The 22,666-nt window shown below is 35.5% G+C and overlaps 1 protein-coding gene across 2 annotated transcripts in view; it reads left to right on the top strand.

The window, feature by feature from the left end:
* LOC118155298 (uncharacterized) overlaps positions 1-21,763 on the top strand; it is a 409,919-nt gene extending 388,156 nt beyond the window's left edge. Inside the window, exon 8 of one of the 2 annotated variants that reach the window (XR_013526816.1) lies at positions 10,816-21,760. Coding sequence is in view for 1 of the 2 variants with exons in the window: in XM_078350057.1 (XP_078206183.1) it covers positions 10,816-10,878 (63 nt within the window). In the remaining variant the exon portion in view is untranslated. Of the gene's footprint in view, positions 1-10,815 lie in introns of both variants that reach the window. The other variant, XM_078350057.1, reaches the window with a different exon arrangement.
* Positions 21,764-22,666: the final 903 nt, after the last annotated feature.

The raw sequence follows: 22,666 nt of genomic DNA, 5'->3' as shown, positions 1-22,666 counted from the left end.
TTGAAATGAAACATAAAAAATAGGCCGGGCGCGGTGGCTCAAGCCTGTAATCCCAGCACTTTGGGAGGCCGAGGCCGGTGGATCACGAGGTCAACAGATCGAGACCATCTTGGTCAACATGGTGAAACCCCGTCTCTACTAAAAATACAAAAAAAATTAGCTGGGCACGGTGGTGCGTGCCTGTAATCCCAGCTGCTCGGGAGGCTGAGGCAGGAGAATTGCCTGAACCCAGGAGGCGGAGATTGCGGTGAGCCGAAATCGCGCCATTGCACTCCAGCCTGGGTAACAAGAGCGAAACTCCGTCTCAAAAAAAAAAAAAAAAAAAAAAAAAAAAAAAAGAAAGAAAGAAAGAAACATAAAAAATAGAAAATATCCAGTTTCCTTTTTTATAGGACTAAAAATACATGGCTTAGAGTATATTACCACTTAAAATATCTTTAATATCACATAATAGGAAATAATTCAGGGCAAAATTTTAAAAATTTAGTAAGGCAAAGCTAAAAATGCATTCATAGGTCATTTTATTCCATTAAGATTTAAAAGGTAAATTGAAATTTTTTGAATATAAATAAATGCCATGAATTTAAAAGGTAGTTACTGACACAGTATATAAATATATATATTTATCATAAAACACGATAGATTATATAGACATACATATCTCTCTTAAAAATAATTTTTATTGGCACTTAATTCTTGGAGAAATTTGATTCATGGTTTGGATGCAAAAATGAACATCATGCGTAATCTCCCCAAATATAGACAAACTTTAGAAAAAACGTAAGTCAAGCTTGCTTATTTTATAATGGAATGAAAAATACTGATAGGACTCTGTCTATGTTTTTAAATATTTCAGTGAATACTTAGTAATGTGGGCCAGGCGTGGTGGTTGACACCTGTAATCCCAGCACTTTGGGATGTCAGGGTGGGCTGATCACACAAGGTCAGGGATTCGAGACCAGCCTGGCCTACATGGCAAAACCCTGTCTCTAGTAAAAGTACGAAATTACCCAGGCATGGTGGCACATACTTGTAACCCCAGCTACTTGGGAGGCTGAAGCAGGAGAATCGCTTGAACCCAGGAGGTGGAGGTTGTAGTGAGCCAAGGTTGTACCATTGCACTCCAGCACCTGGGCAACAAGAATGAAACTCCATTTAAAAAAAAAAAAAGTAGAGTACCTATTCACCGAATGTCTATTTGGAAAAGTCTGTGTTGGAAGTACAATAGAGAAGAAAATTGATCCAGTTCCTGCCTTCATAACATATTTGTAAGTTAAAGGCCAGAAAAGTGGCAAGCATAAGTCTTGAACCCATTGTTTTCTAATAAAAACTGAAGCCGATATTAATAAGAAGCCTAATTCAGTGATGAAAACCAAAAGTGGAAAAAAACATACAAGTTAGTGAAAAGAAAAACTAAAACAAAGTTGTGTGAGAGACATTTTGAGAGTCGAATAACCAATCCCATTTTACTGAAGGTAGTAATCCATGCTCTGCATGTCTTAAGGAGACATGCATTTTAGACATATGTGAGCTTCTTTAAGTAGAGTGATCTCTCAAAGAAGACCTTTAAGAGACACTCGTATCTACTTCTTTCTCAGGATCAGACATTAATCTGTCAATTTAAAGAAATTATTTCTCCAAGGATGTTATAGAAGTTAGTAGCATTGTAATTTGTAATTTTCTGCGGAGGAAGTAGGTGGTTAACGCATCAGAACTTGAAAGTGGTAGGTGTCATGTTCTTCCTACACAAATCACAGGTATTTTCAAATTAAAACTTTTGACTTCCTAAGTGCTAGTTGCTTGTACTGCCCACAAGTCTATGGTACCTGGAGTAACTGGGAGCAGAGATTTGTATTATTGTTTATTCATGCAAATAGCTTTTAGAAAAATAGAAGTCAAAAGTACTTGGATACAATTTTGGTGCCACTGTGTAAACATAGACAATGCATTTAATTTCTTTGAATCAATTTTCCCCCAGTACAAAATGAAAAATTTAGATATATCACTTCCCAGATCACTTCATATTTAGGATATTGTTAATAGTTGGTGACTCTGCAAATACTAATAAATTTATTCTCTTATTTCTCTAAAAGCTATATTGATACAAACCATGTTGTTAGTGACAAGCTGTTCCCCTTTGAGCTTCATAGGGGGTTATTTAAGTCTAAGTCTAATAAATGGATTTGTAGGGCTGGGCACAGTGGCTCATACCTGTAATCCGAGCACTTTGGGAGGCCAAAGCAGGCGGATCACGAGGTCAAGAGTTCAAGACTAGCCTGGCCAACATGGTGAAGCACCCTCTCTTCTAAAGATACAAAAAAATTAGCTGGGCATTGTGGTGGGAGCGTGCAGTCCCAGCTACTCAGGTGGCTGAGGCAGGAAATCGCTTGAACCCAGGAGGGGGAAGTTGCAGTGAGCCCATATAACACCATTGTACTCCAGCCTGGGTGACAGGGCAAGACGCCCTCTCAAAAACAACAACAACAAAAAAGGGATTTGTGGACTTGTATACACCTGGCAGAAGGAAAAAAAGAAATAGCTGGATAAATTTAGAGAAAGGAAAATAATAAAACTAGAAATCAAATTAGTATGAATTAATACCACATATATATAGTTATTGTTACAAGTGGGTAGCAAATTCAGCTCTAATTTTCTAGCAGCCAATGAAATAGAGAAAAACAATAATTTAAAAGACTCATTGAATAAAAAGGTAGGACTTTTCCTGGGGAAAAGCATTTTTTTTTTCTCAAAGAGAATAGTGTTTAATATGGTAGATAACATGCTCAATATATCAGAGTTTTATACAACTGGGTCACATAATATTTTCAATAGCTTGACAGTGAATGTGAAAGCACTCAGTTGGTGTGACATTATAGCACTGAGCTAGACAGGATTTCTGTACATTAGCTCTAATGACATTTTGGGCAGGATGATTGTTGTACAGGACTGCCCTATGCATTGTAGGAGGTTTGACACCATTCCTTTCCTCTGCTCACTGTATACTAGTAGCAACCCTCTCTCAACCCCTGTAGTGATAAGCAAACATGTCTTCACACATTGCTAAATGTCCTATAGGGGGCAGAATCACCCATAATTGAGGACACTGAACAGCAGTAATTAAATGCTAGTTATTTAATTACAATTGTAAAAAATGCAACAGTCAAGAAATAAAGAAACTGGTTTTGGGCTTAAGAAATGCGGTGAGCTGAGATTGTGCCATTGCACTCCAGCCTGGGTAACAAGCGCGAAACTCCGTCTCAAAAAAAAAAAAAAAAGAAATGCTTTTCTGAGGAAGTAAGACCCAATTGGAGACCTGAAGAGAAAGGAGTAGTTAGCGCATCAAGCATAGGAAAATAAATATTCCAAACAGTGCACACACGTAGAATGTGCACTGGCCACAAAGTAGGAAGGCGGATGTGGTTTGCCAAGAAAGCAATGTCAATGACAAGGGTGACAAAAGCAATCTCCTTTTATTGTGCAATCAGGAAACATTGACTGAACAGTGGCCTCCTAGTTGACTCTAAGAAGGTGGTGCTTAGATTTTTTACCTAGGAGCTTATAATCTAGTAAAGAAAGCAGAAATTGCAAGAACGACATGAAACTGGGTAATAATGCTCATTTGTGAGGTACTTGCTCTAAGTGCAATGGGATGATGACACAGAAGAAAAGCTGTATGTGCTGGGGAGATTAGGAAGGGTTGTGATGAGAATTGCTGCTTGAAGGAGTCATATGACTGTCACAACTGGATAGTGGAATAAGGGTGTTTAGTAGGACAGGAACAACATAAAGAATGAGCGGAGGTGCAAATGAATTTGTAAACTGGTCAAGGACATGGCTAATTCTAGAAATTCATAGAAATTCTGGAATTTTTGGCATCCAAAGCCAGTCCTATCTATTTCATGGTGAGGAGAATATGAATTGATTTGCTTCATCATTGTAGAAACAGATTAAAACTGATAATGAAGGTTAGCAGTGAATGGGGAGGAAAAAAACAAACCCCCAAAAAACAAGAAAAACCCACCAAAATAGCTGCTATGTTAGAAAGCTGGAGCAATGGTAGAATCTCTCCAGTACTGTCTTAGTGAAGTTTATAGATTAGTAGGCTGAAGGTGTCCACAAAAGTTTTTTTTTCCCCCTTTTTTTAAGGTAAGTTCCTAATACTGAGATACCGTGAAAATTTTGAGAGCAATTACCTTAATTACTTTTCTCCTAGAATTGACTCGGAATGAAAGCAGGGTGGTGTATTAGGTACTGGTCAAAATTGGGGTGATTCTTTTTGTTAAAATGAGACTACAGTTTTAAAAAATATAAATGAGGCAGAACTTTAAAATAAAAAGGACCTGGAGACCAGACACTTTTTTTTTTTAACCAACTTTTTATCCAATCCATGAAAGTTTACTATGTAGCTTTCAGATATTGCCAAATTGGTTTCAGCTCTAGCTCTCTACTTTTCAAGTGGGTGAGTTGGGACTATCACATTTTTGGGAGAGTTTTGCTGTTTTAAAGAAAAGGAGAGATGTTAGCCCTGTCTATAACTTTTTCTGTGGTAGAAATGATTGACAGTGATGACATCCAAAACACAGGCCATTATTTCACATAAGGAAATTTCAATGAGCAGGTGACTTTCTCCTTTCAGTAATTACCTGGACTACAAGAAATTTTTAAGTGATTATCTCACAAAGATTTTACAAAAATTACATCGTTAACTTAGTGCAAATATGTGGAAGGTATCTTTTAAACAATGCACACATTTTTATGTGACTTAGGAATAATTTTTAATAGTCAAATTATTTCTATTTTTTTTTTGCCAAGGATTAAAAAATCATTAAAAATATTGTGATAATTAAGATTCTTCTTTACTATCAACAGGAATTTGACCAAAAATCTTTTTGAATAGACAGTTAACTTAGGAGTAGGTAATGAAAATACTGAAAATCAGAGAGGTGAGTTTGAAAGTGATTTGATAGCAAGAAAGAAACACTGATGTTTTCTGACTAAAATAAGGAATACAAGTTTCGGGAGGTAACGGGGCAGGTGCTCATGAAGAGAGAGCACGAGGACAGGGAAACCTGCTAGTATGCACTTGAAATAATAAAGTTTTTTTTATTGTGTGTTCAAGGATTGCTGGAAAGCCTTGGGAATGGGAGTAGGAAGGGATTTGAATTGCTGTGTCAGTACAAATACCTCCCTAATGATATATTCTGGTCTAATTTCTTAAATTTCGTTTTTGTTTAATCAATGGTTTATTAGATGTTGTATCAGTCAAGGTTCTCCAGAGAAATAGAATCAATATGAGAAATGTACAAAAGGATGTATATGATGCAGAATTGGCCGACACAGTTATAGAGCCTAAGAAGTCTCATGAAGACCCAGAAAAGCCAGTGCAATAATTTGGCACAAGTCCAAACACCTAAGAACAAGGGAAGCCCATGGTGTAGATTCACAGTCTGAGGGCAGGAGGAAATGAGATGAGATGTCCCAGCTCAGCAGTGAGGCAGAAATAAAAGGGGGCAGATTTCTCCATCTTTAACTCTTTTTTCTATTCTGGACCTCAATGGATTGAATGGTACTCAACCACATTGAAGAAGGCAGTCTACTTTACTGAGTCTACTGATTCAAATGCTAGTCTTGTCTGGAAACACCTTCACAGACAGAAGCAGAAATAATGTTTAATCTGGGCACTCTGGCCCACTTGACACATAAAATTAACCACTACAAATGCAATCTGTTTATGTTGTATTTCCTTCAGACTCACGGGATCTTAATCAAAGCTGATAGTGGTAATTGGGTTATTTTGGCTGCAAGTAACAGAAACCAGTTCTGGCTGCTTTAGACAGGAAAAGAAAATCTAAAAATGTATTGCATAGCCAAACCTCAGAAAGGAGAAAAACAGGGCATCTCTGGGTTGCTCAAGAATGGGATTTGGTGACTCAACCTTCTAGCATGCTTCCATTCTAATCCATGAAGACTCCACTCTTTTAGACAATCGATTCTCAAATACAGGGAGCAACTCTAACCCAGTAGAGTCCGTGAAACTGCACTGTAATACAGACACATGGCTGTATTATAGTCCTGCTGAAATTCTAAGCTCTGTTCAGAGGAGAACATAATTTTCAGAAGAAGAAGACATGTTGAGCTGTTAGAACGCTCATCACTTGCTAGAGATGGTGGAGTGGTGAATGGAAAGGAAATACCCAGCAGCATGAACCTGCTCCCGGTACATAGTCATCTAGGTTTACAGTAGCAGCATGGAAGAAAAAACACAGGAATGTCAAAGAGCACATACTATGTATCTTTTAAGATTTCTCAGAAGATGTCATAGTTCTTATATATCACATAGCTGGCTGGTAAACATAGGCTTTGTTCTAGATGACAGTGTGCCCTGCTAAAAATTGGACCCTCATTACTGAAGAAGAAGGGTAGAATTGAATTGATGTAAAGAACTGAGAGCGTCTGCCATACCTGGGAAAGTAAATTTTATGCATTCACATTAACTGCATTAACACAAAGAAACACACATGCACATGCATAAGTATCTGGTTTTACCAGGAACCATAAAGACTGAAAAAAGTCACTTCATGATTTGTAGTTAAATCCATATTTTTCAATATGTTTACTGCAAATTCTGGTCCAGTGATACATCATAAAAAAAGGAGAATGGTTAACTCTTCTAAAGAAATACTTTATACAGTGGCCCTCAGTGCAGATTCATAATGCACAATAGCATGTTAAAAGTCGTAGGGAGTCTCTGCAGTAAACTAGCTTATTTAATGTCAGCCAGAATGTTTTAAATGGATCATGGAACCCAATTTTTCTTCTGTAAATTTCTATCTTTATATATTTATGTTTTGGAAAACATTGAGCTAGTAAAACCTAACTAGAATTCAGATTAAAGAATAAATTACTGAATTCTTAAATCAAAAAAGTATAGTTTAAAAAACATAGTAGCAATCTTTTTGTGTTTAATTATATAAATAATATTTCTTTAATATGCTATTGGTGAAGATACAGAATTACAAAGCAGAAAATAACTGCTTTCTATCAAAATTTTTATTTTATTTAAATAATTTGTCTATTAACACCATTTATTTCCAAATTATTTCAAAAGCAAGCTTTTAAATATCAAATCTATACTCTTATTTAAAGTCAGCTGAAATGTCCAAACATAGTTTGATATTACCTATACAAATTACCTGAAAAAGTGTTCACCATTCTTTCTGCAAACCATTTGTCTTTAGTGGTCCTTCATCATTAAAGGACAACTTTCTGAGTGAGACTTTTACATTTAATTTTCTTTAACAAGCTGGAAGGGTCATTAAGCTTAATAGGTCTTAAATGTCCCTGTACCTCACACCTTTGCAACTGACAAGGGAAACTGGTTTAGTGGTCTGAAAATTCTGAAGACAGTATTACATTAAATGTATGCTTTGTAATTGCTTGTGGCAAATTATCCTATTGATAGAGAAATATGAATCCAAGTTCCATGTGGATATTATTTCTTTGAACATTTGAAATGATTCTAAGTAAATGTCTTCAAAGTAATCTTTTGAAATGAATTAGCTATGTCTTTAGTTTGTAAATTATACAATATGTACTATTTCCAATCAAACAGTAACCATTAGAAATCAAAGAATTTGTATATTAGAAGGATAATTTTCAAAGTTCACTGCTCAAAAAATCACTTAGAAATTAGTTTATTTTATCTTCCCAGACACAAAGGTTTTAAAAGATGTGATGTTATTAACATTCTGTTTCAGTTTTTTAAATCAGCTTTTTCATTTTCTTTAACTCCATGTAGCAGCATAGACTTTGGGAACAGACTTTATAAAAGCTCGAAATTCCCAAATGAAACCCCATGTAAATAAATTGGCAATTAAATTAGGAGGGAATGTCATATTTTTTGTTAAGATTTAAAAAATACGTATTTTTATTATTACTCATATTTCCAAAAATATTCATTGACTATAACTATAAAGTCATGAGTGGGATTTGTATGAATTTTGTCGCTTTACTCAGAAGCTCCTTTTCTTGCTTCAGTACATATAATTTCATGAGCAGAATCAAATATTTCTTTGATAATACTAACTTTTGTGATGTTTTAAAGACATCACTCAGGAATTCACTGATGATATATGAGGAAATGTCTTTGACTTGAAGTCGAGTCTAATATTTGAGTTTAACATCCTCACAAAACATAATGACTTCCATGCTAGGTATATGGCTTCTATGATGGTCTGATACAGGCACACACATACAATCATACTCAATAATTCTGTGTTTCTTGTACTTAATCTTTTGTGTAACAGGAGAATTTATAAGGCTCTTCTCTTCTATTTAATGTTTAAAAATAAAAACAATAGTAAAAACATATTTTCATCAAAGAAAATACCAGTAATTTGACCACCCTGAATTAACAACTTTCCATGTTTTTGCGTCCTTTCGTAGGAGCAATATGAGGTTATATGTATTTTATATACTTATTAACATAGCATAATTGAGATTTTTATGTGCTACTTCTGTTGATAATTTTTTTGTAAAATATTGTAATAATGTCTTTATAATTATTTCTTTTAGTGTGTACATAATACTGCATTATGAGAGATGCCATAATCTACTCAAGCAATTCTGTTTTGTTAAATATTTACGTTTTTCCTAATAATATTGCCCAGTACAGAACATCATCATGAATACAGCTTTATTTGTCTATTGAATTATTTCATAGAAGTAAAATTACAGGGTCATGGGGAATAAGCATTTTAATATCTTTTGTTATAAATTGTCTGTTGTTTTCTAAAGAAGCAATACCAATTTACTGTGCCATCATGACTATATAGTTATTGTATTTTGAATTCATTATTTCTTTTATTCAATAAACATTCCCTGAATACTTAGTGTGTCCAAGGTCTGGGGTTGTTAGTGAGATTTAAAGCTAATTATATATTTGAGATTATCTGAAAGGCTGGGACAAAATAAAGAATAAAGTCTTTTTGGAACGATAAAAGAATCCTGAAGGCACAGGAGGAAGTATTTGTGTGTCTTAGAAAAGGCATTTCACAAACTCTATCACAGTGAAGCATTGACACATGATCTCTTTAAAGTCTGGTTCCAGACAACATTGACCCCTATGCAGCATTCCAGTAATCCATCTAGCCTACTCCGTTTCTCCCTGAGGACTGCTCATGGTACAATTGGCTTTTCAAAGTGCTCTGCCTGTTTATCGATGTCCTGTCCAAAATTCAACAGGTAAACATATTCCTGGCCCAAACAGCGGTAACAAGGTGGCATGACTGTAGCTTGGCCAGATTACTTTAAAATAGTCTGGGATGCTATTTTTATTTGAGGGAGAATCACCAAATAAACAGGGCATCTTTCATATCAACAGCTATGGTGGGCCAGCACATATACAAATGTTGTACTGATTTCACCCTTTCACATTTTCCTCTTGGGGTTTATTAAATTTCAGGACTTTACATATGCTGTCTCCCTTAACCCTCACAACCTATGGGAAGTCATTATCAGGTCCTTTTTACAGATAGGAAAATGGAGGATCAGAAAATTTAAGCAATCTGTTTAATATCATTCAGCTTATAAACTGTAAATCTGGGATTTAGAATCAGACTGGCTGATTGAAAATTCTTTTCACTGAGTGTCACTGCTTGATTTATACTTTGAGGTTCAGGTGATGTTTTCTTGGATACTTTCATATTTATAATGTGGCCTTTGCTTTTTTCCTCCTTCTCATTTATTCTCCTACTTGGTAAAGTAATTTCTATCTAACAATGATTGAGTATTGATTATATTCAAAGTCCTAAGCAATTGTCTCATTTAATACTGACAGCAACCCTGAGAAGTAAATACTATTATCATGACTCTTTTATGGTGGAAGTTTTTGAAACTAATGCTAGGTGTTCAGGCACACATACAGAATGAAATGATTACCTTGATCACCATTTAGATCAATAGGTTTGGGGCCTTGACTACATTTAGCTCCCAATGAGGGCTGAAGAGGTTGGCCAGCTAGGCAGCAAGTAGCCTTGGACTTAATCTTCAGGCAATGATAAACATTGCTGAGATAAACCGGAAAAATAACTTGCTAATTAACTCAGGTTTCTGCCTTTGACTGCTACAAGCTGTGCCAGAAAAATCACAGTAGATATGTGAGAGTCATCTGATAATTGCGTGAAATAATTTGAAACTGAATAATGAATGACATAATGCTGTTTACATAGAACGAGATTTCAAAATTTCATTTCTAGTTAAATCTACCCTGAGTTAGAGTTAGCAGATGATATCTGATTAGGAGTTAATAAATACTGAACAATTCCAAATACAGTCATGTGTTGCTTAATGATGGGATATGTTCTGAGAAATGTGTTGTTTGTTAGGTGATTTTTTTGTCATTGTGTGAACATAGAGTGTTCTTACACAAATCTAGATGATATAGCCCATTATACACCTAGGCTAGAGTATAGCCTACTGTTCTAGGTTACAAACTTGTACAGCATGTTACTGTACTGAATACTGTAGGCATTTATAACACAATGGTAAGTATTTGTGTATCTAGACATATCTAAGCATAGAAAAAATACAGTATTTTAATATTATGGGATCACTGTCTTATATGTGGTATGTCATCAACTAAAACACTGGTATGAGGCATATGACTGTAATTATAAATGTTATGTTGAGTGTTTATAATACATTCTTTATCTTGTAAACATAAACAGATTCAACCTTTTATCAAAACAGGTAATTTTTTCTATACCCCAACAGACAGATTTTGAATACATAATTTTTAAAACATTTATTTTGTAGGTCATTAAAGTATCATCTTGCCCCGTAGGCCTTGACATCTTCACCAGAGACTGCTCTTGGTAACAGTGAGTTTGTTCTACCCTCTCATTCCTCACACAGTTCAGTGATACCCACTGCCTGCAAGATATGTGGAGTCCAGATTACATTCTTTCTTGTTGAATGGGAACTTAGAATTCTCTGTTTGAAAAGAATCAGAATATAGGAGATATTAGACTCAGATAAATAATATGCAAATAGAATCAGAATTAATTTCTGTAAAAATAAAATGCTAAGAAGTTTTAGAAAGTTGTACTATCCAGTGGCTTAAATATTTTATCCTGGGATTCACTTCAGTCCTACTACAAATTTCTTAACGTCTATAAAGCACAAGCCCTTCTACGAAGTATCACAATGGATACAGTTAATAGATTCTAGTTCCTTCCAGTCTGGAACTTATATTCCAGAAGGTTTGACAAAAAGGACTGATGGATCAAGAAGAGCTTTTCAATTGCCAGCTGGAACCGCAAACAATGTGCTGTATGAGGAGAAAAGTTGTAGAGATCAATTATGATTAATTGGGAAGACAGCAGAAGCAGGCTTAGAACTGTATCTTAAAGGACATGGCATTTACCAAGGCTCAAGTTCAGGAGCAGAGTAGAGAAGTGAGAGTGGGAAGAGGATTACTTCAGGTGGAACATTTGCATGAGAAAAGGCAAAGAAAAAGGAAGGGCACAGAACTGGCTGGGGAAAGGCTAGTTAGTGTGGTTGGGAGTGGAGCCAAAGCTTAGTAAAGGGAGGCAAGGCTTAGAGACAGTGGTGTAGTGGCTTCTTGGGTTATATTTTTTATGTAATGCCATGTAGTGATACCATGCCAAGAATATTTGATTTTCTGTTTTCCAGCAATGATAGTGCAGTTCCTTACGGACTGTTTGCCAGATGGGAAGCCATACAAAAATGGAACACAGAAACAGATGTTATACTCCCCTTTCTTCACCTTTCCGGAATACTAATATTTAGAGAATCATTTATATGTTTTCATTGTACTCAAACCTCAAAGATTTCAAGGGCTGAGCCATAAGCACCCAGCCATTCTCTCATTCTATCCATCCAGCATATCTTGAGTACCTGCTGTGTTTCAGGTTTTGTGCTAAATACTGGGGTTTCAAAGAATTAGAAAGGCCCTGACCTCAAGAAGTTCACAGTAGTCTACCGGGAGAAACAAATATGTCACCAAATAATGAAAATAAAATGTGGATTATGTTTCATGGAAAATAGAGGGAGGAAATGCATAGTTAGGATTCATAGGAAAGGTGACCTTTTATTTGAGTTATGAAGAATAAACAGGTATTCTTTAAGTAGAGAAGGAAAAGAAAGAATGAAAGTCATTGATTAAACTCTTTTATATGATAGACACTGGATTGAATTTCATTTAATATCCATTTTCATGCTACCAAAAAAAGAGAATTTCATTTAATATAACAGTTAATCTGGGGACAGTATTATTATCATCTTCATTTTATAAACGACAAAATACAGAATCAGAGAGGTGAAGTGACTGTCTTAAGATAATATGGGCAGTGCTGTAAGAGCCAAAACATGTTTCCAAATCTTCAAAATGAAGAGGCTCGTGGTATTTCCACTGTGCTATCCTGAATAAGGGAATATAATTTTTCCAAGTATTGTTTAACTTTAAAAGAGAAAAACAAGAGCAAGAATGACTCTCAGATGTGAAACAGAGTTTATCTAATTCATGTTACTAGTTACAGTGGCCCAGCCTTTCAGCCTGATTCTAAACCAAAAAAATGTTCCATGATCTAGACCCTTCAGTGTTGCCTTCAGTGGAAGCACTCACTTGCCATGTTTTCCATTTTCTAAATGTCTGTTGCTCTGCCACTATGGTAATGGAATGAAAAGTTTTAAATAGGCTAACCTGTAAACAAATCGGGATCAGTACAAATTTCCCAAGCTAGTATCTTTTCCGTATCAAAATCATTTCCCCAGAATAGCAGTTTCCAGTCACATATATAAATTTCTATTAGCTACAACAAAGAAGTTTAAAAGGCCAAATGAAATTAATTTGATTAATAGATTTTATTTAATCCATATTCCAGATATTATCATTCCAGCATGAAATCAGCATTACAATTATTATTATGGTATTTTTTCATTCTTTATTTCCTACTTGAAGTCTTTGAAATCTAGTGTATATTTTACTCTGAGAGCACCTTTCAATTTGGAGTAGCCACATTTCTGTACACATACACTTGTGTATCTAGACACATCTAATCATACAATAGGTACCATGAAAGTACAGTTTTATAATCTTATGGGACTACTGTCCTATATGTGGTCTGTCATCAACTAAAAAATTGTTATGAGGCATGTGACTGTAATTAAAAATATGTTGAGCAATTAAAAATATTATGTTGTCAAATACAGTATACATTACCGTATTTGACAATGAATACAGCCTGTAGGAGACACAAAATGAGTTGTTTTAATGGTGTACTATGAAGCACTAGAACAGGCTAGTGGGAGGGATACTTTTGGCCTGGAGAACTTTCCTTCCTTCTCACGTTGGCAGTTAAGTAGTGAAGGCTTTCAACCGTAGCAGAACTTCAGAATTACTTGGGGAGCGGAAAAGTCCAGGTGCCCCACTGCAGTTCACATTTGACTGGCCTAGGGTGGGATTCACACATAAACGTGTTTTCAAAACATTCCAGATGTCTGGAAATCACTGAGGCGCTGAGGTAAATAGAACCAATTCCTAACCTTGTTATGTTGGGTGCCAAGGATTGGGACAAATCGAGGAATAGCAGAAACTTCCTCATTACCTACCGTAGTGAAAAACAAGCCATGCCAGCTTTCCTTGGAAATCCTACTGACTGGCCATGCCAGTATTTGGTCTGGTTTGAAGATATTGAATCCCCGTTATGGATTATATAATTTAGTGATCCCACTCTTTGCAACCTTTTGTTAATATTGGTTTTTTTTTTTTTTGGTAAAAAATCAAAAAAGAATGGACTCAAATCTAAAGAAAAAAGGGTATAAGTATTAGATGAATTCCTGAACTAAAAGGCTCTAGTTAGATGATCTTTAATAATTCAGGAGTATATAGACCTCTTCAGGAACTTACTTATTTAGCATTGTGGGAAAGTAACACTTCAGATCTTAGCACATACAGCAATTCAGCCTTCTGCAAATGTATTTCTGTACTCGGTCTGCCTGGTCTAGGGTTTGTGAGTTGAAGAGGGGCCAGAAAAGGCAGGATGCCTACCACCTGTGCCACGGGTCTGATCCGTTGTCAGCCATAACAGAGCATAAAAATTCACAAATGTCCTCCATTTCATCCTTAGCTAATGTACCATTTGAATATACTCTTATAGATGCTATTGTAAATTAGCCTTAAATTAAGGATTGCAGTTTTTCAATAGCAGGGTCAAGTTAATAACTTGAGCTTAAAAGGAAGACATCAGCCTTCCTAATGCTGAAGCAAATACTGTCCAAATAAGTAGACCAATATGACTTTACATCTTCATTAACAGAGTAAAATTATTAGCACCTGGTTACCCAGAGAATATCTAACACCGGCATGCAATTGCTTTTTATGATTATTACAATAGTGATTTATTCTCTTTTAACTTCTAACCATTCTCTTTAGAGAGTACTTTCTTCTAATGTGTATAGAGAAGCCTTAGGCTCATGACAATGATATTTACTACTCTCAACATTAGGATAGTCTCCATTTCTTACCCATTTACAACATTCATAAAACATCTGCTAAAATGCTGAAATCAGCATTGGGAAAGTAAACTAATGGTACCCTGTGAAATGAGGAGGTTTGAGAGTTTAGGATTTGGAAAGCTATAATTACTGCAGTTCTCACACTGTAATCTGTATCTTTAGCATTGGTGCACATGGTGAGTTGTGAAATGAAACACTGATGCCCACAGAAAGTCTCCTGTAAAGGAAGCTACTGTGCTAAACACAATTCAGGCTGAAACCTCAGTACAGAAGCACACAGACACATATGTGTGCACACACACACTCACCCACCTCAGGAACAGAACTGAAAAATACTTTAAAGAGGACTTTTGAAGTCATAGGCTTCAAAACCCACAGTCATACTATCAATAGTGAAGTAACGTGTCATTAGTGATAGCCTCACTTTCCATTTTTCTGTACTCTGATATTTGCTAGTGGCGGTGATATGCCCAAATCAAGAAATTAGAAATCAAACCTTTAAGAAAATAGTTAACTTTCTTAAATTCACAGAGAACCAAACATAGAAATATGCTGTGACAAATAGTCCATAGTCTATAATATTATGATGTAGCCAATCGGATTATGGTCAATTTAATATAGCAAGAAACCAGTCAGCTGCATTGAGTCAATCAATCCCCAAGGGTTCCATTAAAATCAGATGAATCAGAGCAGTATGGCTGCTAGTCTTGTGCTCTTCCAAATTGTATGTGGATAGCTTGAGTCTGCAGATTCAGGTTGAGAAAAACCTAAATGCAGTTTCTCAGACATTTAACAGATAAGCTGATTGGTACATTTCAAAATAGGCCTCAGTTAGATTAACTGAACAAATCTTACCAAGAGCTTCCTGCTCTCTTTCAAACACACATTTAAAGAAGTTTTCAGTCATTTTTTGAGGGTTTGTTTTCTTTTCTTACATTTGATGATTCAGTAGGAAGTTGATGTAGGGAGCTTACAAAGATTCAGTCTGCTTTTCAGTTGGTTTGATCTTTCGGAGTATGCCTGAGTCCTTCAAAGGTAAAACACAGCTCTAAAGTGTTTTGCTTTGTTTGAATACTTGTTACTGTGTTTTCTGGCACAGACTTCATCAAGTCTCCTTGGATTAATCTTCTTTCAGCTAACAACTGTAAATCATGACACTATAATCATTAAAAAAGATTTTTTTCCTAGTTGAGATGAATATCTATTTGAAAATGCAGCAGTGTGCATTGGGAAGCATTCTTGTCTGCAAGGATAATGGAAGGTTTCTTTATAAATCATTTCATGGGAGACAAGCAGTCGGAGTTTAGCTTTGCAAAGAGCAGTAGGAATTGAAGTAGCACTCAGGTAAGTGCTAAGGCACATAGGATGCTTAAAAATATAAAAATATATATCATTTATTCATTAAGCACCCAATTGTAAAATTACAATGCAAAATTCCTATTAATTTTAAACTGTCTGAATTATTGCATATATTTAAATTTGATTTAGGTCTGCATGTACCTAAATCAAATTTTTTGATCCCTCAGAAGCTGATAATATTGACAAGAGAAAACAAATGTAGAGATATCTAGGCAAGACACATGGCAAATCTCACAATGTAAAATACAACAGTGTTTACAAAGTCAAATTTGCAACATAGTCTTTCATTTTGCCAATATTGTATCAATTGCAATTTATTTTAAGGAAAGGTACTTGATGTATGTTAATTTTAACAAAAAGTGATTATGTTTTCAATCTTTTGAACAGTCTTTGTTCTAATACTGTGGAAACAAATTGATTTCTTGGTTTCAAAATCTAGTTTAGAATTTATCATCATTGGAATGTGAAAGAGACAACAGAGATTCTGAGAGAAAAATAGCATTTTTGTTGCTCATCTGCTTTGAACTAAAATTACAATAAATATTTTCATGCAATTACATTTCAGTTTAACTGATGAGGGATATGATATCTATTTCAATAAAGAAATACAAAATTTCCAAATGATATTGTGTAGCAGAGCCAAGATTTATCTAGAACCAGTATTCTGGTTAATAGGCCTGCAAAAGAGCACTGAAGTTGAACTTCTAAAACTCTATCTTTATTTTTGACAGATTTCACTTAAACCAGCATTCACTGGGCAAATACCTTGTGCAGACTGCTATGTTCTCATAGTGTACACGCGAGAAGGTGATAAGACAATTATGGGAATAACATGTGCGTGTATATGTAATACACAAGGGAACATTTCCTGCCCCCTCCAATGTTTGGATTGGGTGCACCTTCTTATATGTCCTGCAGAGAACCTGTACATGTCAAGATTGTTATGCTGCAGTAACAGAAATCCCCAGATTTCAGAGAGGTAAAACATTAAAAGTTTTTTTCTTGCTCATGCTACATGTTTACCATGGATCTGTTTTAAATCCTATTCAGCATTAACTTCATTTTAGAACCCAGGCTTCCAGATCCGCCACCCTTGGGAATGATGTCAGTTACTGTGGTGTCAGCTGGGCTATTTAGAACATTTTCCAGTTTCTGGCTTCAAATCTCAAGAGAAAACAACAACAAACAAATCTTGGGCAAGTCCCACATACATTGCTGAAAGGGATATTACAGGAAAAAAAAATCAACTAAAAATTCTGATGCTGTATAGATACAGTCTGAGTTTAACCTTGGAAAATGATTAGAAAACCTCCACCCATCTTTCATAAAAAGATGGCTTATTTTTTCTGCTTGTCTAATCACGGTGCACCAATCACATATAAACAGACTCATCCAAGGGACATTATCATCAATTACAGAGCGTTCTAACAACATTCTATCTCAGAAAGCTTCATAGTTTTCTCAAGTGTGATTTCTTTCCCCTTTTCATCTTGAGATGAAACACAGATCAGTATAGTCCATATCAGCAATGTTACTTGGCATAAAACCATTTTCGATCTCACTATTATCCTACAAAAGAATCCCATTCTTGCATGAATTTTAGAATGGACTTGATCCTTTTTCAAACCTCAGTCCCTTAAGGCAGACTTTGGAGTAGATTTTAGTACTTAATAGTCTCTGTAATATTTTTAAAAACTTTTAAAAAATTGGCACATTTACCTGAGATAAAGTTAAACATACTAATAAGGTCAAGTTCATTTGCTTTAAGCTAGAATTAATGAACTTCATAAACCTAGTTATTTGACAAAAGTCTCTGATTAGAAGTTGCAGATGTGATTAAGAAAATTTTTTGGAAAACATTCTTATAGATTTCAGATTATTTAGAAAACAAATGTTTTTAAACATTGAGATTGGCAAGAGTTGTATATATGATGGTAATGGTACAACGAGGCAACTCTGTTTTATTTACAGTGACAAAAATGCTTGCTAGGTAAGGGGTGGAATGCTTTAGATTGTTCCATTTGAAGCTCCTTCTCAGACACTCTTTTCTGTTACCCATCTTTGCTGAGTAGGTAATAGGCTGTATAACCCAGTGGCTTTTGACCATAGATTATTGAAGAGACAGTGAGAGAAAGAGAGAGAGAAGAATGAGGAGGAAAACAAGAAAATGAGAGTGTGTCCTTATTAGAATAATCTCTTAAAAATAATGAACTTTCCTAGAGCATTTAAACAGAAAAAATATGCACTAATCCTGTTAGGCAACATATCTTGTAGACAGTTGTTTCTGGACTGGATTTTTTTCTTGCCTTTTGGCATGTTCATATGGTAGTAATTTTGTCACTCATACAACACTGAGATGTGTTATAATGGATTCTTTTTATTTTTCTTTGAGATAGAGTCTCACTCTGTCACCAGGCTAGAGTTCAGTGGCATGATCTCAGCTCACTGAATCCTCCCCCTCCTGGGTTCAGGTGATTCTCCTGCTTCAGCCTCATGAGTAGCTGGGACTACAGGCACCTGCCACCATGCCTAGCTAATTTTTGTACTTTTAGTAGAGACAGGGTTTTACCATCTTGGCCAGGCTGGTTTTGAACTCCTGACCTCAACTGATCTGCTCACCTCTGCCTCCCAAAGTGCTGGAATTACAGGGTTGAGCCACTGACCCCGGTTGATTTGTTATAATAGATTCTTCTTTACACATATTCAAGGCCTCTAAGGAGAAAAGAAAAGACAAGAGAAGAAAAGGAAAAATACGAAAAGCAACAGCATTAACACACTCCCACTTATCCATACACAACTGGCGTTGCTTTGCTTAAAATATATATGGCGTCACATTATGAGCTCTACTAGCAAAAGCTGAGGGTTTTCATTTTCCTTATGCAATTTGGCTTTGTTATTAGTAATGTTTTAGAAACATTTGATCAGTTAATAATAGGCAGTAAGACGAAGGCTAGCTAACATTTTGAGCACATACTATTTGCCAGATAACTGTGCTCCCAGAAGTGTAATTTGAGAAACTGAGGCTAAGTCACATTAAATATGTGCAGCTAATAGTAAATGCTGGGCTTACACTGTGGAAGTCAGATAGTCTGACTTCAGGGCCTGCCAAGCAACTATGGTTCCTAGGATATTTGGTCATGTATGGTTCCAAGGGTCTTTAGAGAATGCCAGGACTCAAACATTGACAGATTTTTTTTTGCATATTTTTAGCCATTTAAATATCTGAAGAAGTGAACACATATATTTTATATTCTCAGGAGTAACCTCACTTTCACTTTTTTTTCCTTTTTTAAGTATAGGCTTTTCACATATTTCTTACAGAATATGAATCCCAATTTTCAGATAACCCAGCTAAGCCAGTGTTAGTAGAAACATGTCTGCTTTTTTCTAGATTTAATCTGTCTTTGAACTAACTACAATAGTGCCTCATTAAATTCCCACTAAGAAGGTCAAAATAAGAAAATAATTCAGACTCCATTGTACTTGGAGATCACCTTGAATATATTTACTCATCAAACTAGACGTAGCCTCTTCTTCGCAATTGACCTATTTAAGGCTTACATCTGTCCTCTATTTTTTTTTCCAATATGGATCAAAGTTTTAGTCTACAGTATCAGTAAGCAATGACAGCCGTTCATAATATGATTCAAATGTAAGGAAGAATTAATAATTATTAATAAATGTATAAAACCATTGCTTTTACCTCTCTTGGAGTGGAACAGAATGTGAAGGTTAATTGCTGAAGTAATGGGTCTGACTACCCAGAGGTAATACAAAACAATTATTTCTTCACTTTGCAACTTTCAGTGCAAGGCCAAGACTTTCATAACTCATTAAGCCAAGTAACTGGCAGTTTACAATCACCAACAATAAACTTAAACATTCTCTGTAACACTCAAGATATATTATGTGACTACATTTACTTAAAGGACAAATAGATATTTACATATATGTCTTTGAATACTCTTTTTTTGTTAAGAGATAGCATTTCACTCTGTCACCCAGGCTGGGTGCAGTAGCATGATAATAGCTTACTGCAGCCTTAAATTCCTGGCCTCAGTTGTCCCTTATCCTCAGCTTCCCAAAGTGCTGGGATTACAGGCATGAGCCACCATGCCTGGCCTGAATACTCTTTTTATATGAAGAAATTTTTTGATCTTTTGAAAAATAATATGATCAATTGCGTACCTCTTATCTTACAGTTGGAGAACAGGACAACAAAATAGTTCTTAACTTTTATCTGTTTGTTCATTGAGTATTTCCTGAATGTCTACAGGGGTGGTGTTTACACAGTGGTCAAGTGCTTGGGTTTTGGGGTGACAGACCAGGTGGGATGTTGCCATTGCAGGACCCAAGGTCCATGGGCCATACTCTCTAACTCTCAGCCTTCCAACTTGCCAGAAGGGCCTAGAAACTTGACTGATTTTTGGGTAGTTTCAATAATTGAATGAGATCATGTTCCAAAAGCCCTTATCAGATAGATACTTGTGGCAAAGAGGGAGCACTCAGTAAAATATAACTGATTATTATGCTAAGGTCTGGAACACATCAAATGCTTAATACAACTGTGAGGAAGAAGCTACTCATGTGAGAAGCTTATGTTAAGGCCAATGTAGGAATAAGATGCATAAAAAATAGTCATTGCCTTCTTAAAACTTGTGCTATGAGAGTGACGGAATACACATAAATGACTGTGGAGGGTGGGGAAAGTGAGAGAGAAATAAAATACTATGTGAATGTAGAAAGGAGAACCAGTTCACACCTCTGGGTGAAGCTACAGGGAAAATTTAACAGAGGGGTTACTTTGAATGGAAATATGAAAAAAAGAATAGTATTTGTATTTGTGGAAATAATACCCAGAGAGAATGAAGATTTTCCCCACGGTTTTGCCTTCAGCTGAAGGTGTGTATAGTTACGATACCTGGAAGGAAAACATATTTCTTTGTAAGAATTCACATGAGTTCCTCTCCTGAGAGCAGTAGTTGTAGCAATTACACAAATACAGGGAGTTGGTTAGGACTTTTATGAACTTTAGTTAGGAAAATTAAAACCAACATTTTAAAATTTTTTTCAAAATTCTCTAGCTTGTCAAATGGTTTTAGAAAATTGTTGGTCTGAATGTATACAGATACATTACATATATGAGGCTTAACCTAAGTAACTTGTCCAAGTCTCATACCAGAAACTGCTGAGGGCAGGATTGAAACTCAATTCTGATTTTAAAGAATGCATTCTTAATTATTATGTCTCCCAGGTTTCCTTTGAAGGAATTACTCTCAAAAAAAAAAAATCACACAGTATATTCATACATGTATACATTTACATAGGATAGATAAGGTTTTTCTTTTTTTTTTTTAATTATAATTTAGCTGTCCACTTGTTAGGAGATCCAAAGAGAATATCTTTCCCATTTTTGATTGAGTTTTAAGAACCTATTCTGTTCTGGTACCGTTTTCCTAATGTTCAAATCTGAATGTATGGAGAGAAACTTTAAAATACGACCATCTCTTTATTTTTGGAGAAATGCAGGTACATATAACTGATGGTGACTTAGCTAGTAAGTATAATCAACTAAACTGTTGAATCAGTGATACTGTTTATCAGAATTATCCAGTAATTATGTTTTGCTTTACCTTCATATACTGGCTAATTCCCTGGCAGTTCTGCTTCCATCGAGGGCCGTGGTGAAGCAGAAGGGGCAAGTCTTCAGCCAAGAGTCAAGTCTGAGTTTAAGCCCCTAATAGTTGTGTTACCTTCAGCAAATTACTAAACTTCTTTATGCTTCAGATTTCTCATCTTCTCAGATGGGGTGAAAACATATATTTTATAGGGTTATTCTAAAGTTAAAGCTATTATTACATATACAGTACTTAGCAATATATTTTGTCACATATATTTTTAATAAGGTACTTAAAAAGTGAAAAATATTGTTTTTTTAACCTTGAACTTCTGTTCCACTTTTTGTAACTTTTTCTTACATACTGTGTTTTGTAACAAATAATTACTACTTTCTGTTTTTTGTTTGTTTGTTTGTTGTTTTTTGGTAATGACCATATATCAATAGTAAATATGGAGAGCCTAGCACCTGGTAGAGTCTCAGTGAACATTAGACCCCTTCTTTTCTCTCCTCTCCTCTCCCCTCCCCTCCCCTCCCCTCCCCTCCCCTCCCCTCCCCTCCCCTCTTCTCATAATTCACATTAAAATGAATTCTAGTCATCTTCATTTTTTCCCTTATTTGTGTGTATATCTCTACTGTCCATGACAGTATGCTTAGCTTGTATGCAGCTTGCATTTTCCAGTGTTTAACCTTAATAGTAAAGGAAGAGAAAAGCCCATGCTAAATACGGTCTTAACAGTAAGGAAAGAAAAAAATATCATGCAAAATGCAATCTCAACAGGAAAAGGATAAGCCACTTTTCAGGCAAAGAGATGATGAACTTAAAATGTAGGTTCCTTTTCAATATTTCAGGAAAACATTTTACATACAGTTCTGGGAATGTAGCCAAAATGAGAAAGCCAAGAGTTACATCTAATAGATATTATGAGAGGGTAAGAGGAGTCACAGCTATCCAATTATTTCTATAATAAAATTACAACATCTTATACCTTTCTGTCCACATCTTTGTTTTAGAAGGAAAGGCTAGGGGAGGAGGCTATGAAGTAAATCTTTGAAACCGATTTAAAAAACGTCTCTCTTTTTCTCTCACTGTCTTCCATTTTATAGTGCAGGCTGAAAAATGCAAGGAGAGCCCCAACACAGAAAATTTTC

The sequence above is a fragment of the Callithrix jacchus genome, chromosome 1 (assembly GCF_049354715.1).
Source record: "Callithrix jacchus isolate 240 chromosome 1, calJac240_pri, whole genome shotgun sequence".
NCBI lineage: Eukaryota > Metazoa > Chordata > Mammalia > Primates > Cebidae > Callithrix > Callithrix jacchus.
This window is presented reverse-complemented; position numbering and strand designations above follow the sequence as displayed.